General features: G+C 35.6%; 1 protein-coding gene across 4 annotated transcripts in view; it reads left to right on the plus strand.

Annotated features, from left to right (window-relative positions):
• PTBP2 (polypyrimidine tract binding protein 2) overlaps nt 1-18665 on the plus strand; it is a 66709-nt gene that overhangs the window by 27878 nt on the left and 20166 nt on the right. For all 4 annotated transcript variants that reach the window (XM_006169012.3, XM_014584377.2, XM_014584378.2 and 1 more), the window contains exons 6-8: nt 5467-5631; nt 5713-5823; nt 15123-15318. In XM_006169012.3, the coding sequence (XP_006169074.2) occupies nt 5467-5631; nt 5713-5823; nt 15123-15318 (472 nt within the window). The remainder of the gene's footprint in view (nt 1-5466; nt 5632-5712; nt 5824-15122; nt 15319-18665) is intronic.

Raw genomic sequence — 18665 nt, forward strand, 5'->3', positions numbered from 1 at the left:
TGTCTTTCATACACCCCAAAAAAAAAAAAAAAAAAAAAAAAAACCCCCCCAAAAAAAAAAAAAAAAAAGAATAAAGATAGGGTGCTATAAATACATGTATGTGGAGGAGGGGACATACGATTTTAAATAGGATGACCATGATAGCCCCATTGAGAAGGGATATCTAAATAGTGAACTCTAAAGTGGCTAGGGAATAAGTCACTTATTCCAGTCTGGGTTATTCTAGACAGAGGGAACAGTCAATGTAATCATATTTAAAAATTTTTAAAGCCTTTTAATCTTTTATTATACTTACATTGTAGTTGATTGTGTCTTATAGCGTAACAATTATTTGAGGGTGCTAAATACTTATTTATTTTTCTTTATTTGCTATAGGTTGTATGCATACCCAGAAACAGGGAAAGTGATAAATCACCCTCTTGGGGGAAATGGCCACACCTCAATCCCTCTACCTCTTGGAATGTTTGGGCATGCACATACGTGCATCCAGAGGTTTTTAAGCCATCAGGTCTGGCCATGTGGGATCCAGCCACTTCAACCTCCATGGCATCTGATGACCCAATTACAGTATTTTTTAAATATCTTACTATACTTGGGACCAGCATTTGGCGTAATGGCTATGTCACTGGATTCCCATGTAGTTGACTGCAGTTCGAGTCCCAGACCTGGTGGCTTAAATTCATGTCGGGCACATGTACATACATGACCAAGATCCCGAGAGGAGAATGGAGGAGAAGGGATTGCGGCGTGGCCATCCCCCCTGGGGGGGTGATTTCTCGCTTTCTGTGTGTCTGGCGAGCACACGTGCCTTATAGCAAAAACCTCTCAACAACAACAACAAAAAAGAATTACATCTTTTATTCAGTGTTAGGTTTGTTTTTAGTTTTCAGTTTTAGGTTTTGTTTTTTAATTTGCTATAGAGCATGTACTCTCCTTGGAGAAAGAGAGAAAATGGGAAATCACTCCCTGGGGGAATGGCCGTGCCACAGTTTCTTCTCTTTCATTCTCCTCTTGTGACTTTGGGTTCAACTGTATATCCACACAGCTTGTCTCTCAAGTCACCAATTCTGGGACTTCAACTGTGGAGTTGGCCATGTGGGATCCAGTTGGCTTAACAATTATGCCACTGTTCCCTTGTTTATTTTGTCCTCAGTTTCTCACATCATTACTTGCAGTCTGTTCATATTTCAAAATGGACAGATTTTGTTGGACCCATGTGCCTTTCTTGCCACAGTAATGAGATGGATACTAAACTGATACTGACCCCAGTGCCAGAAAGCCCTTGTTAGGGACCAACAAAACTCCCTTTAGAACTCTGGTAACTAGAGAGTGAGGATTTTTTTTTTTTTTATGTTTCTGCCATAGGGCATGTACACTAGCCAGGGAGAGTCAGAGAGAGGGAAGGGAAGAAATCACCCCACAGGGGGAAAGGCCTCACTACAGTCCCTTCTCCATTCTTCTCTCAGGATTTTGGGCACTCACACACATGTACTTGGTGTGATTTTCAAGGAACTAGGGCTGACTTGAACTGCAGTTGGCTATGTGGGAATCCAGCACCTTAACCACCAAATCATGTGCTAGTCCTGTTTTTTCTTTTGTTTTGTTAATGGTAAAGAGGGGAGTTGGTTAGGGGAGTGTAGGCAGAAGAGTAAACTGTTGATTAACCACACTTTTCATTAATTCTTGTTCTTTCTCCCTCCTCTTGTGAACCTGCTAGTTTCTAATTTGATTCCTGTGGCTGCTGCCAGTGTAAGCCCTGCTGGCTGTATTTAGTCTGTCTACTGTTTATTTGGTTCTGTGTTCCAGGAATTTGACAGAACTATTCTCAGCTTATGATAAGCTTCCATCTTTTTAGTGTTCGTGTTTATTTTCTTTTATTAGGTAATTGGGAAAGTTATGATGTATATTTCTGTGTTTTTCTATGCAAAAATGATCATGACTTTCCCCACAACCCAATATATTCACATTATAGGCATTTTAATAGGGTTTCGTAATAGAAGAGGAGGTGGGTGACTGTATTAACCATGAATTCTTCCATTATCCTTTATTTAATCTGTAAGTCCTATGAGTTCACTTTCCTTAATTATCTGCCTAGTTTTCTCCATCTCTTCTGCTGCTTCTATTGCTCAGGCACAATAACCACAACAACTTTTATTAATCTACTTTCTTACTTTTCCCTTTTGAATTCTTTCTCCCTAATGCAGCCCAGTATATATCTTTAAAAAAACCCCAAAAAAAAACAAAAAAAAACCCAAAAACTCGTATATTTCAATTATTTTCTTGTATCAGGCCCTTTTCATGCTCAGGGTAAAGACTCTTTCTGCAGTCATCACTGTTTCTGTCTTCTTTCTAATGGCTGCTCCCACCCTATTTGCCTTGTCTTTCTAATGGCTGCTCCCACCCTATTTGCCTGTGTGTATGTCTTAAGAGTAATGATACATCCTCTAACCTCACATGCTTTCTCTTGATTTTAGTTTTTGCTGCCATAGTATACTGTGCCTTTACACATGGAATTTTGTGGTGGATTTGCCTTTGCTGTGCCCTTTAACTTGACATTTCACATGGCCAGTTGCTAAATATCTTCAGGTCTTCCTTTAACTCTAAAATGCCACCCCTTAATCCATAAAGAGTAGATTAGTTTTGAATAGAGGTTTTTAATGCAAGTTAAAGTCACAGTGAGCTACTACCGCGTGAATACCAGATTGGCTAATATTGGAAAGATAAGTGGTACCAAGTATTGGTGACAATGTAGAGAAGCTTAAATTTTCATATGTAAGTGATGGGAATGTGACTTGGTAGAACCATTTTTGCAAACGTGAAATATCAGAGTTGAGCATGTGCATACTCTTTAGCTCAGTAAATCCACTTTTAGTTACGTACTTAAAAATAACATATACATGTGTGTTTCGCACTATCTGTATGAGGAAGTTCTTGGAACACTGTATGTAATAGCCCAAAGCTTAGAGATGATATAAATTTTCAGTAGTAATAGAATATGTTGGGTTGTTGGAAAAATCATGAAGTATTTTTGCATTGAAAAACAGATCATGATTTTCTGATGACCAAATATGTATATTATTCAGTGAAATACTATTGCAGTAAGAATGAGTTAGTTATGTGTACCTGCAAAACATGAATTTATGTCATATAATAATGTTCATTAAAAACCAGACGAAAGTGGAATATATATTTATATAACTGGGAGGGGCATGAGTGTAGCTTCTGGAACTGTTGATAATGCTTAATTTAATAATCATCACTGAGATGTCCAATTTGTGATGTTTTATTGAGCTCTGTACACTTAGATTTGTGTCAGTTTCTCTGTATGTATAATATTTTTTCGGAGAAGTTTTTTGCTATATGTAATATTTTGATTAGTTTTGTTAAAATCTATTGATTTATTGGCAAGTCAACTCTACTTCATGAATTTAAAAAGACATGTATGAAATCATTTATCACTAATGTAGGAAGACATACTTATTAAGCTATAAAAGAAAAAGAACAATGAATAGTATTGAATTAAAAAGTGTGGAATGAAAAATTTGTGTCTATTTGTATAGGCAGATGGTACCTCCTGAAGTATACTTAAGATCAATATTGGTTGAGGGGATTGGTAGGGAAAAGATTGGGTGACAAACTTGGAGAGAAAACTTATTTTAACTTTTGTACTTCTTGAATTATTTATATACCATGCCATGATCATTTGATTCCTAATTTTAAAAAACATTTCATTATTTGAAACGAAAGATGATTTTTTTCCGTAAGTTTTGATAACCCATGCTTTTACTGTTAGTAAATATATGTAAGAATATATTCACTAATAAATAATGTTGCTATAATCTATTTAAAGTACTTTTTCTTTTTTCTTTTTTAAAATTATTATTTATTTAACTTTATTTATTCATTTATTTATTTTAATTTTACCAGAGAGAGACACACAGAGAGAGAGAGAGACAGAGAGACAGGGAAAGGGAGAAAGGAAGCTACCAGGTCCGGGACTCGAACCGTGGTCGGCCATGTGGGAGTGTCCAGCACCTTAACCACCATGCCACCTGCTGGTCCCTATTTAAAGTACTTTTTCAAATATAGTTAAACATTTAGACAGATGTTACTTTAGAAATTTTCTGCCCATTTATATTCTTTACTACCGTATTTTTCATTGTGATATAAAGGTATCTGTTATAATAAGTAGTATATTTTAAAAGATTGTGTTCAAATTGATGAGTTACTTAAGGTAATATATACATTTATAGGTAAAATATTGTTTAGTTAGCATTAAAATGATGAGTTTATCTATAGGAGTATGTAGTATGTTATGCTAACTAAACAACATCCCTAGGTTTTTGATTCCCTGGTTATTTAATATTTCAGTAGGATAATCATTCCAATCTTTAGGAGTCTTAATTTTATGCTCTTCTCTTTAATTTATCCCTCTGCTCTGTTTATATTTCCGTTCATCTGCTAATACAGATTTTTCAAACTAGAATAGCATAGAGATATTAGTTATGTTACATTTAACAACTGTTTGCCTTTATATATGTTTTCAGACTCCATATAAGGTAGAAATTACTTTATTGTCAGAGAATCTGTCACAATAGTAATAGGCAAGGTATAATAATAGTAAAAATAGTCTTCTGGAGCATTTAACATGTAATTTGATTGGCACATTTTCCTCAAGTATTTCGTTTCTTCAATTTTACATATATCTTTTTCATGTTTTAAAATCTCAGAAATCAAGATGTATCTTATAGTAGTAGTAGTTGATCTGTTAAAGTTTAATTGGCAACATCTTATTTGTCAGACATAAGATATAAAATAATAGTACATTTTATAGTTGATAGTATAATAAATACCATAAAATGTATGGTAAATACCCTTCATATTGTATCCTGAAGTTTTTCTGAAAATTTTATAGTTTCAGACTACACACCAGTTTCTGTTATTAAAACTTTAATAAGAGATGTTAGCAGTAGGATGGGAAAAGACTTAATTTGTGTTCTGAATATTCCTGTATCAAGATTGTATTAGAAATAATAAGCTTAAAGAAAGGAGTTATTTTGGATAATCCAGTATCAACCTGTTGAGATTTACCATGTACCTGTATGTACAGCGTGAGTAATGTTAAATTAGAGGTCTACTGTTCTCTAAAAGTTTCTATTAAAACATTTTCTGGTTATGTAGATCTTCTAAAATTATCTCGTTCTTTCCAGTATAAATTCATTGCCTGTTTTTGCTTGTTGAACATTGGTAATTATTTTGAAGTAACTACTAGTAGAATACTTGAATTATAAAGAGACAATATCTGTCTTTCGGCAGGTGCTCAAAGGTATTTATGTTTAAGGTGCACTTTAAGCTTTGTTTAATATATGTGTTCTAGGAAAGAGTTGTACTAGTAATGTAACATGTAGCAAAGTATAAGTGAAAATAATGGGTGCATTTCTAAACTATTTATCTTTTAACTTTCAGCGTGCTCAAGCAGTTCTTCAAGCAGTGACAGCTGTGCAGACTGCAAATACTCCTCTTAGTGGCACCACAGTTAGTGAGAGCGCTGTGACTCCAGCCCAAAGTCCAGTACTTAGAATAATTATTGACAATATGTACTACCCTGTAACACTTGATGTTCTTCACCAAGTAAGTTTAATCTAATTTGCGTACTTGTAAATAGGAGAAATAACATAGTAGGTTAATCTTTTGATTTTTATGTTTTTGCAGATTTTTTCTAAGTTTGGTGCTGTATTGAAGATAATCACATTTACAAAAAATAACCAGTTTCAAGCTTTACTCCAGTATGGTGATCCAGTAAATGCTCAACAAGCAAAACTAGTAAGTCCAGAACTTCTTTTGAGGTAGTGTTACTTTTTTTTTTTAGGTTTTTGCTATAGAGCCAGAAAGACACAATGAGAGAAGTAAGAAATTATCTTCCAGGGGTCATGGCCACACCACAATTCCTTCTCCATTTCTTCTTGGGATTTCGGGCACACTCTTAATTGTGGTCAGCCCTGTAGAAGTCCAGCACCTTAGCTGCTAGCCATCTCTTAGCATGTTATCTTTGCATTTTTTATATGTATGTTTCATATTCTTGAGAAGTTGACAGGATTGTGTTATGCATACATGTGTAATGTTTTAATTAGTTTCCAGTGGGAAAACTATTTCAGTTGGCTGAAATAAGTCAATACAGATGTGGGTCCAGTCTATGAGAGGCTCTTAGTTTACATATAACTTTATATTCTTTATTTTATATTCTCCTTAAAGATTTTATTTATTTATTTTTAGTTGCAGGAGGGCACATACACTTGCCAGAGACAACAAAGTAGTAGAGGGAGGGATGAAAGCACCCCCCAAAGTGGCGTGGTCATGATGTAGTCCATTCTCTTCCATTGTGTTGGGATTTTGGGCACAGACACACATGGCATGTTTTTCAAGCCTTTAGGGCTGGGATTCAAGATGCAGGCTGCGACAGGGCATTCAGCTCTTTTAACCACTAGGCCAAAAGACTGGTCTTCATTTAAAATTTTTTTTTTTTTTTTAATTTTGCTGTGGAGTACATTGCTCACCAGAGAGAGAAAGGGAGGGAGGGAAAGTGAGAAATCACTCACCCAGGAGGGAAGGCCACACTGTAACCCCTTCTCCTCTAGTCTTCTCTCAGGATTTTGGGCATGTATGCACATATGCCCAGCACGATTTTCAAGACACCGGGTTCGGGACTCAAACCACACAGTAGGCCCAGTGGGATCCAGTGCCTTAACCTCTATACCACCTGCTATCTCACCTCAATATTTTTATAAAGACATGTTTTCTGAATTGGTTTCAGTCTATTGTGTTGAAGTTTATTTTTTATTTCTGATAGTGTATGTGTGTATATGTGCACATGACAGAGAGAAAGTACCCTTTACTGGGTCTCTTCAAACTGTGATCTCCTTTCCCTAGTCCTGCAGTTCATGAGAATCTTGTGCATGCTCCCAGCAAGTTTCAGGTCAACCAGTCCTAAGACCTGAACCTGTGGTCAACCATGTGGCTTCCAGCTACTGATTCTGCCACTAAGGCTAAGCTCTTTTTCTTTTTATTCACATCATTTGTCTTTTTTGTCATTGTACGAAGGTAAGCGATTACTAAAAGATGTTAAATTTTTCTTTTTCATAACTACCATTGAAAACTGTATGTGACATCTTTGCTTCCAAATGTCTTAATTCTTCATTCCTAAATCTTAGGTAAATCTACTTTTGCTTTGTTTCTTTAACTTTCTGTGCCATATTATTATCATCCCATTTTTAAGCTACTAAAAGTTATTATTAGACTATAATTATATAACTACTAAATAAGTTGTTTTACTTACCTTTATCTTCCTTTTTCCTCACTTTCATTTATTCTTCTACTGTAAGATTAATTAATGTCTAATACTTCAATGAGGCCTCAAGATCAAGATTACTTATATAGAACCCAGACCATTTTTGATTATTATGTCCTTGTATTCCCATTCTCACAATCTCATTTGAAGAGCAAAAATAGCGTTATGTAGCAGAAAACCATATTTGTAATAACATTAATTTTAATTGTTTGCAAAATTCTACTACTCACATTTTCTGACTACTACTGCATGTTGTAAATAGAACAGTTTTCCTGTGTTCAAAGCAACACTAACATTTAGAGTCAGATGACTTACAGTGCACATTTTTTGTACAGTCGACATTTCTTGTCTGTATTTTAGATAGTTTTTCTCTCTAAAATGTTACTATTCACTGATTCTCTGATTATATAAACTGATCTTTACTAAGTTTCTTTTTCAGGCATAGGTTAGCAGTTGGAATTATTTTTTCTAGTTATCTTATTTTACATAGCTAACCTTCCTCTCCCAGACTTTGGAAATATTTTATATTTATTGGGTTACTAAAATCAAAGTAGTATAAGGTTTTATCAGTAGGAGACAATCTAGAATCCCTAGTTTCTATGGTATTTTCCGTATACTTACATACATTCACATACAACTTAAATATAGTGTGCTGTTTTATTATAGAGTGAAGTATTTTCTTTGTTCTTCTGATTCACAGGACAAGTATTTATTCACAGGACAAGTATTTGGTTAAGGACCACTGAAATGGAATTTGATTAGGAATTATACATTGCATTTGGATTGTCATTCTTATGGAGAAAATAGTTTTTAATCTGTATTTTTCTTTTAATTGCCAAATGGTGTGTGTACTCACAAAAGAAGAGAGAAACAGAGACATAGCATCTCCCAGTTAGGCATGGTCACGCTGCAGTCTCTTCCTTTCTCTGTCCTCTGTGAATTTGGGGCATTCATGCACATATGCCCAATGTGTTTTTCAAACCAGTGGGACTGGGGTTTGAACCATATGTACTTTGGGATTCAGTGCCCTTAACCATGAGGCTTTGGGTCAGGCCCTATGTCTATTTCTTGTCTGAAGCAATCTGTAGTTACATTTAAGCTACAGTATGTATAGGGAAACCTGGAGATAAGAACCCAGGTCCTTCCCATATGGTCTCATTATTGCATAGTGCTATGTTACCACTGTGTCACTGCAGCTGACCCACATCTGTCCACTTGTCTCCAACTTTAATACTGCCACTCTAGTCTGAGTCACTATTATTTAATAATGCTAGTCACTCTGTGCTAGCCCTTTAGCACAGTGGTTAAGTTCTGTGCCTAGAAAGCTGAACCTCACCAACCTGACCAAAGTTGAATTGCAGTCCTGAAAACATGCTAGGAGTATGTATGTGCATGTCCAAAATCCTGACAGAATGTAAGATGAGGTATAGGTATGTGAAGCTGGGTTTGAGTAGCACTAATCTGTCATCATCCTTTCTCAGATCTCTACTAGTACTTTTGCACACGAGACACACACACACACACACACACACACACACGCACACGCACGAAGACCCCAGCATGATTGACAGGGTCTCATCATGCCATGATTTTCTTTCTTTCCCCTTTCAGCCCTTTAGGATCTGGTGTGTGTATATTCCTGGCTATTTTCAGGCCAACTCAGGACCTGAACTTATATTTGGCCATGTGACTTCCAGCACTGAAGTTCAGTATGCTACTGCCTGAGCCACCATGCAGAACCATATTAATCCATTCTCAGTGCCCTTTGGTGATTTTTTGTTTTTGGTATTTAACTTTTGTCCGTAGTATTTAGCTTGACTTAGAAGACTTTAAAGTAGTCTTCAGCCTGCCTCCTTAGTCTCTTCTCTTTAGCTATTAATATATTGGACTTTAAATAGCTTTGGTAGTGGCCTGTTTTCTCTGATCTCTCAGATTTACAGCTTGGTATTCCATTTGCTAATACAATTTTTCTCTTCATTCTAAACCTGACTTCTGCTTATCTTCCTTATTTAATTATAAGTGTAGAAGTCTATTCTCAGAGAGGTCTTCCATAACCTGTCAACTTGATTAGATCTTTTCGTTTCTTAGTTCTCAATACCACACATCAAATTTATTATTATTTGTTAAATGACTGTATTTTTTCTTGGATGATAAATAGAAAAATGCGTACCATGTCTGCTTTGTTCTCTGTTGGATTTATTGAGTGTTGACATTTAGGGTGATAATCAGAAGTCATAGTAACAATACTAAATAGCAATAAAAACAATATATTACATGATTCTCACATTCATTAAAGTATCTGATACCATTTAGAAAAATCTTTATTGGCAAACAATGTATTGGGTAATCAAACGTACACTTTCTGTTGGCTTTCGTTCAGTTTTTATGGATATATATCTATAAACAATGCAAGTATTTTAAAGATTACTGTTTCCATGAGTGATAGATAGAGCAATTCTACAAGAGTCTCGAGATCTTTCTTCACCCCAGCTTCATTCTGCCTTGGATCATGGGCATGGGACCACTGAAATGGAATTTGATTAGGAATTATACATTGCATTTGGATTGTCATTCTTATGGAGAAAATAGTTTTTAATCTGTATTTTTCTTTTAATTGCCAAATGGTGTGTGTACTCACAAAAGAAGAGAGAAACAGAGACATAGCATCTCCCAGTTAGGCATGGTCACGCTGCAGTCTCTTCCTTTCTCTGTCCTCTGTGAATTTGGGGCATTCATGCACATATGCCCAATGTGTTTTTCAAACCAGTGGGACTGGGGTTTGAACCATATGTACTTTGGGATTCAGTGCCCTTAACCATGAGGCTTTGGGTCAGGCCCTATGTCTATTTCTTGTCTGAAGCAATCTGTAGTTACATTTAAGCTACAGTATGTATAGGGAAACCTGGAGATAAGAACCCAGGTCCTTCCCATATGGTCTCATTATTGCATAGTGCTATGTTACCACTGTGTCACTGCAGCTGACCCACATCTGTCCACTTGTCTCCAACTTTAATACTGCCACTCTAGTCTGAGTCACTATTATTTAATAATGCTAGTCACTCTGTGCTAGCCCTTTAGCACAGTGGTTAAGTTCTGTGCCTAGAAAGCTGAACCTCACCAACCTGACCAAAGTTGAATTGCAGTCCTGAAAACATGCTAGGAGTATGTATGTGCATGTCCAAAATCCTGACAGAATGTAAGATGAGGTATAGGTATGTGAAGCTGGGTTTGAGTAGCACTAATCTGTCATCATCCTTTCTCAGATCTCTACTAGTACTTTTGCACACGAGACACACACACACACACACACACACACACACACGCACACACACGAAGACCAGCATGATTGACAGGGTCTCATCATGCCATGATTTTCTTTCTTTCCCCTTTCAGCCCTTTAGGATCTGGTGTGTGTATATTCCTGGCTATTTTCAGGCCAACTCAGGACCTGAACTTATATTTGGCCATGTGACTTCCAGCACTGAAGTTCAGTATGCTACTGCCTGAGCCACCATGCAGAACCATATTAATCCATTCTCAGTGCCCTTTGGTGATTTTTTGTTTTTGGTATTTAACTTTTGTCCGTAGTATTTAGCTTGACTTAGAAGACTTTAAAGTAGTCTTCAGCCTGCCTCCTTAGTCTCTTCTCTTTAGCTATTAATATATTGGACTTTAAATAGCTTTGGTAGTGGCCTGTTTTCTCTGATCTCTCAGATTTACAGCTTGGTATTCCATTTGCTAATACAATTTTTCTCTTCATTCTAAACCTGACTTCTGCTTATCTTCCTTATTTAATTATAAGTGTAGAAGTCTATTCTCAGAGAGGTCTTCCATAACCTGTCAACTTGATTAGATCTTTTCGTTTCTTAGTTCTCAATACCACACATCAAATTTATTATTATTTGTTAAATGACTGTATTTTTTCTTGGATGATAAATAGAAAAATGCGTACCATGTCTGCTTTGTTCTCTGTTGGATTTATTGAGTGTTGACATTTAGGGTGATAATCAGAAGTCATAGTAACAATACTAAATAGCAATAAAAACAATATATTACATGATTCTCACATTCATTAAAGTATCTGATACCATTTAGAAAAATCTTTATTGGCAAACAATGTATTGGGTAATCAAACGTACACTTTCTGTTGGCTTTCGTTCAGTTTTTATGGATATATATCTATAAACAATGCAAGTATTTTAAAGATTACTGTTTCCATGAGTGATAGATAGAGCAATTCTACAAGAGTCTCGAGATCTTTCTTCACCCCAGCTTCATTCTGCCTTGGATCATGGGCATGTGTGTGACTAGTAATCCTTTTTATTTAGACATTTCATTTTAGCAGATAATTGGTTTGTTTCTATATTGATTCCTTCTAGGAAATAATATCCATTTAATTATTACTAGTAAAAAGAAACATGAGTTAAAATATTTGCAGCACTAAGATCATGCTATTCATTCTTTTGAGCATATTTCTTCATTGCTTTATGCAGTTCCCTTGAGAGACCTAATGGAATTATCTCTTTCTGTTTTCTTAGGCAGATTCTCATTGCATCTGTTTATGCTCGCCTTTAGAGCATGTACTATTTGTGTTTTTCACACTTTTATGAATGGAGGATTTATGATGAAACCAATGGTTTTAGGATATTTTAGGAAAATCCAGTGATCTATTAGAGTGGGGTTATTTTATCTTATAAGTCAGTCTGAAGTGTGTATGTTCTTTTTGAGAGGTTTTTACTATAGGGCATGTGCACTCACCAGAAAGACAGAAAGTGAGAAATCACCACCCCCCCAGGGGGATGGCCACGCTGCAGTCCCTTCTCCATTCTCCTCTTGGGATCTTGGGCATGCATGTACATGCACCTGGCATGAGTTTAAGCCACCAGGTCCAGGACTCGAACCGCAGTTGACTACATGGGAGTCCAGCGACATAGCCATTATGCTAACTGCTGGTCCCTGAAGTGTATGTTCTTTTTTTTTTTAGAGAGAGATTTTCACTATAGGGCACGTGCGCTCGCCAGAGAGAGAAAGCGAGAAATCATCCCCCCAGGGGGGATGATCACGCCGCAGTCCCTTCTCCTTCATTCTCCTCTTGGGATCTTGGGCACGCACGGACACATGCCCGGCATGAGTTCTAAGCCACTGGGTCCGGGACGCGAACCGCGGTCGACTACGTGGGAGTCCAGCAACATAGCCATTACACTAACTGCTGGTCCCCTGAAGTGTATGTTCTTGATAATGATAATTTTTCATGATATACTAAAAGTTGAAAAGTAGGTATTTGTAGAAATTGGAGTTTAAGGTTTCTCTATGCATCTGTTAAATCTGACCCAAAAACCTTTAAAAAGTAAGTTACATAAATAATGAACATTGAGTTAAAATGGAAATGGTTTTATCGTGGTCTTATTTTTAACCCATATACAGTGTTGTGATGTTTTAACTATACCTTCTTTGTCTTAACATCTGTCCTGTATTTTGATTATAGTATAGCCATGAATCTTAAATTTACTGAGGAAATGTTTGGCCAGATTATTTTTGCTCACTATCAAAACTTTCATTGTGAATAGGCACACTGAAGGATTTTTTGCAAATTGTCTTGAGCATTTACTATCAGAAGTCTTTGCTCCAGGAAGATTAGGATATTCCTGATTGCTGAACCACAGTATTGGTCTGTGTGCTGTTATTTCCTGGGATTTTGCAAATATATGAGATGGAAGTGAGCTTGCATATATATTTTAAATTGATATTCCTCTTTACCTTATTTGTGGTTACCATACTTTAGCTAACTATTGAAAATGCCTGGATTCTTGTTTTCATGCATTCTTAGCTACTATTCCTTTTCTGTGTTACTAACAGATAAAAGGAATAGTTTATTTCTCTAGCTCCTGTATCTTTGGTGTATTTAGTGTCTCCCACTTAAATAATTTCTTTTTTTTTTTTTTTTTTTTTGAGAGATTTTTCACTGTAGGGCGTGTGCACTCGCCAGACAGACAGACAGAGACATAGAGAACAGCAAGCGAGAAATCACCCCCCAGGGGGGATGGTCACGCCGCAATCCCTTCTCCTCCATTCTCCTCTCGGGATCTTGGGCACGCACGCACACGCGCCTGGCGTGAGTTTTAAGCCACCGGGTCCAGGACGTGAACCGCGGTCGACTACGTGGGAGTCCAGCAACATAGCCATTACGCTAACTGCTGGTTCCCCCACTTAAATAATTTCTGAGAAAAGTTAAAAGGGAAAATATTCAAGATATCTAGAGGACTTTCTACCAACTGGTATATTAATTGTAGATCATTTGGAAGTCTACCTCAGTATTGCTTGGAAAGAACTCATTTCCCCAAAACTGCTTTTTGTAAATTTAATACTTTTGTATCAGTAGCATACTATGAGCATTAACCAAGATATTATGACATAAAGTCTTTTACAAGATACCATTTCTCTTTGATAATATTGAAGCAGTCACGTAGTTAATTTTGCTACTCACTCTTTATATATTGTGTAGAAACATAGATTCTGTTGTCTCACATTTTTCCTGTAAGAATGATACATGAATAAATAAATAAATGCTTACTTTTAATGCTTTGCTTGCCTTTACAGCAGGGTTAAAATTTAATCGTTATGTTCTTGTGGCTGATTAAATCTATACTTGGCTTCTACTTATATAATAGGTGCTTTGCCCAACTTAGATGTAATTCATATCATTATGTGTGTGAAGTTACTTTAAGTGTGTTTTCACTGATACCATATTGAAAAATTTATGTCAAACTCTTTTTAGCTTAGTTTTAGTTAGATAAATATAGTCATATAAAATTTAATTTTGTATATTAAGGGGGAAATGGTTTTAAATTTCTGGAGAGTAGGAATATTTGAATGAATTAGAAGCTTTATATACTTAAGCATCTGTAGAGATTTTTAAGACATGTCTATTCTTCTATTGAAAAATTTACAGTGTATTCTCCTTTTCTCAAGTTTGCTTCTAGTTTATATCCAGCTGTAACAGAAGTGGTGATTATATAGGAATAGAAAAAAATGTAATAATCATAAGCATAGTCCTTCATAATTCACAATGTACTTTTGGATATGTGATCCTTTATTTAATCTTCATAACAATCCTATGAAAAAAAATTGATAGCCATTACCATCTCTGTTTTCCAGATTAAGAAATTGAGTCATATTTTTAAATAGTATAAAGAACTTGATTTTCAAAAAACTAATAAGAGTCACAAATACTGTCAATCTTATCAAAGTTTTATTAGCATGGATCATTACTAACTAGTTGTGTGTTAGATCGAAGTCGCATATTCTTTTTTCTTCTTCTTTTTTTTTTTTTTATTAAGAGGTTTTTGCCATAAGGTGTGTTTGTTAGCCAGAGAGAGGGATAGACAGAGACAGTGAGAGGAAAGTGAGAGGGATTGCCTCATGCAATCCCTTCTCCTCTTGGGATCTTGGGCATGCACGCACATGCACCTGTTGTGATTTTCAAGCCACTGGGTCCAGAACTCAAATCACAGTCAACCATGTGGGAGTCCATCAACATAACCACTACACCATTTGCTGGCCCCTTCACTAGCATTTTTAAAGAATATAATATATCTAATACAGATACAGTTGGAATAGCCAAGTATGTTGTATGAAATTTGAATCTTTATTTCCTGATGACTTTTATGTGCAGATTTTTACTGTAAGTTTTACTGTTAAAATCATGCTTTTTTTTTTCCCTCCTGCTAATTTTCATTTCTTATTTAAGATTACTGATACAACTAACTTACTTTTATAGGCCCTGGATGGCCAGAATATTTATAATGCTTGCTGTACCCTGAGGATTGATTTTTCCAAATTAGTGAATTTGAACGTAAAATACAACAATGATAAAAGTAGAGATTACACTCGACCTGATCTTCCCTCTGGGGATGGACAGCCTGCATTGGACCCAGCTATTGCTGCAGCATTTGCCAAGGAGACATCCCTTTTAGGTATGGTGTTGGTTTTTTTTTTTTGTTTTTTTTTTTTGTTTTTTTTTTTTTTCCCTATAAAGACTGTTAACCATTTTTGCAAAATGGTAAAGTGTGTGTGAAACTCCAGTAAGTATAATGAATTAATGAATCCCCGATTTTTGACCTTAACAAATTGTATAGGTATTGTGAATTTTGCTTTTTTCTCAGGTGAGACAACGTATAATGGTATTAGGAGAAAAAGCTAAATTGTTCATCATAGGTGTATTTACAATTTGTTCCTCTTATTATCCTAACTTTTCCCCTCACTCTGCCCTCCCAAAACAAAAGAAGAAAAACTAAGGAAGAAATTTTTGGACTTCTTAATATAATGGTTACTCCTAACAGTTGATGTTACATTGTCTATGTCTAAGTCTCTATTTGTCTATTCTTTAGTGCTAATCTGATTTCATTTTGCACTTCATTGAAGCAGTGAATTGTTAATAGACAAAATGTGTAATAGGACTAGGCATATGGGGTTTTTGAAGCATATTCTACTGCCTTTTTAAAAAACTATTTAGAAGAATTTTGCTATAAAATTTATTTTGTTGTACCTTTGCATTTTCTCTTAATCATTTATATTCACCTTATCCTTTGAGTTATCTAATGAAAATAAATGCAGAATTATACAACTAGTAGTTGATGGAGTCAAAAAGAAGAAGAAATTAGGGAAACTTACTTTGTAAGTAAAACAAGCAAAATGATTCATAAGTTAAGATGGATATTTATGATTTCCTTTTTTTAATGTGTTAGAAAATTATTTCCTGATTTCTGTTGTTTGTAAGATTATCTTTAAGTCAGCGTTTCCATCCAAGATGGTTGACAAACAAGCTCTTACATAAGTTTAATTTCTGTCATTAAAAAAATCTGTATTATAATGAGGTAATTCATTGGCTGTATTTATTTGCTGTGGACATAGAACAGCCCGTCATCCATTTGTAAGTATGCAATCTGTGATACATGTGTGGAGAGAGACACTGTTAATGCACAACTGAAGCAGTTGATGTTTGAAATTATTGTAATTCAGATTACCTCAACAAAATCTACCCTTTATTCTTATTTTATATTCTGTTCTAATATGTGTAGCATAAGTCATAACTGTTTATCATTACTCTAATAGAAGCTTTAGTTTACTAACATTCTCTCATGACAGAATCTCTCACCATGTAGGCCTAATTTAAGCCTTAACTCTTTCAATTAAACATGTAAATTAGTAGGATTGACTATTGTATAGTGTACAGTTTTTAAAGACAAAAATCAAGAGTGACAGTAATGAGATGCAAGGGCATGGCCCTTGCTTACAGTTACCATTAAGATTATTAAACTCCACTGACAGAAAGTATACTATGTTAATAAAGAGAAAAAGAAGAATTAACTTCATTAAGTAGCTTCTAGGTCCTGAACATTCTGGTAAGCACTTGGCAGATATATTATTAAATCCGTAAAATACTCAAAAGTAGATGGTGGTATCAAGATTTTAGTTCCTGATAATTTTACAAATTAACACATAAGTTATAAAAGAACCAATTCAAGGATAAAATACCAAGAACAGCTAACATCAAATATATGATCACAGCAGTCATTATCTTGGACCCTGTGAGCTTTGTGTGTTTGCCTATCTATTTATACTTAGATATGTTTGGCTCCTGAATTAAGGCATGTTGTAAGTCGCCCATATTCTTCTCCTATGCAATTAATCACTATTCCCCTTGTGATCTCCTGGTCTTGGGTGAAATTTTTTAAAAAGTAAGAATCAGTCTTTTTAATTAAAAGATCAAGGAGTCTTAGAACAACTGACTTCAATGTTATTCTGTGTCTATTTGTTTTATAAGGTGTTTGACATTTTTTTATTAAAGCTTATAAGTAGATTATACACTTCTTAAGTAAATTTGTCTGTTGTCTTCCTGCTTTATGTTACATTTTTTACTACAATGTATATTGTTTTCACATCTGCTTGATAAAATTTTGTGATGAGACTGGTGAATTCACCCTTTCCTAAATTACTTCATCTCTTACCTGTTTAATAGTTTTATATCTTGTTATTACTGGACTTTTTGTTTTTTATTTAACATTATTGATTTAGTTTTATTTATTATTTTTATTTTTGAAATTTGCTATAAGGCACATATATTCACCAGATAGAGAGAGTGAGAAAGAAAGCCACCAGGTCCAAGACTGTATCTGTGGTCAGCCATGTGAAAGTCCAGTACCTCAGCCACCACATCTGACCTGCTAGCCCCAATGGCTTTTCACCTTTTTTTTTTTTTTTTAAATTACCAAAGTATGCATGGGTTTGCTGGCGAGAGATGAGAGAGAGAAATAAGAAAGCACTCTAATACAGGAAATGGTCATGCCACAGTCCCTTCTCCTTTCTCTCTTCCACCTTTTGTGTTTGGGGCAAGCACACACATGCATACAGTGTGTTTTTTAAGTTACTGGGTCTAATATTCTTAATGACATGGTTGCCCATGTGGGATCAAGCACTTCTGACCACCAGGCCATAGCCTGGCCCTTTTTTACTTTATTATCTTCAGATACTGTTTTTCAAAGTAGTTGAGTTACAAGATTTAGAGGTCAAATAATGTCTGTAGTGTATTTTTTTTCTCTCTCTTGTGTAAGTACTTTTTTTTCCCTTGGAGAGGTTTTTGTTTTCTTTCTTTTTTTTTTTGTTGTTGTTATAGGGTGTGTGTGCTTGCCAGAAAGACACAGACAGAAAGTGAGAAATCACCCCCCAGGGGGGAGGGCCACGCCACAGTTCCTTCTCCTCCATTCTCCTCTCAGGATCCTGGGCACACACGCACACGTACCTGGTGTGAGTTCAAGCCACCAGGTCCGGGACTTGAACCACGGTCAACTACGTGGGAATCCAGCGACATAGCCATTACGCTAACTGCTGGTCCCAATACTTATTTTTATACAAAATTAAAATTTTACTGTATTTGCAGTTTTGTGTGTGTGTTTGTTCCTTAAATTTTTCTAGGCAGTGTGCACACTCACCAGAGACAGACAGGTGAGGGAAGAAAGAGAGAAGAGAATGTGAGAAAGCACTGCCTACGAAGGATGGTCATGCGGCAATTCCTTCTCCATTTTTCCTTTTAGGATTTTGGATATACATGCACACCCAACATGTTTTTTAAGCCACTGTGTCCAGGAATCCAACCTGCATACACAGTTGGCCATATAGGGATCCAGCCACCTTGAAAACCATGCCACAACTGGCCTTCATGTTAGTTTTTTATTGTAATAGTCATTTTACTTAAAATTTTTGGAAAAAGATAATTTTAACACCATATATTTTTGAAAGTGAACATTTTGTCTTATTTCCAACT

This window comes from Tupaia chinensis, unplaced genomic scaffold (genome assembly GCF_000334495.1).
Source record: "Tupaia chinensis unplaced genomic scaffold, TupChi_1.0 Scaffold146687_1, whole genome shotgun sequence".
NCBI lineage: Eukaryota > Metazoa > Chordata > Mammalia > Scandentia > Tupaiidae > Tupaia > Tupaia belangeri.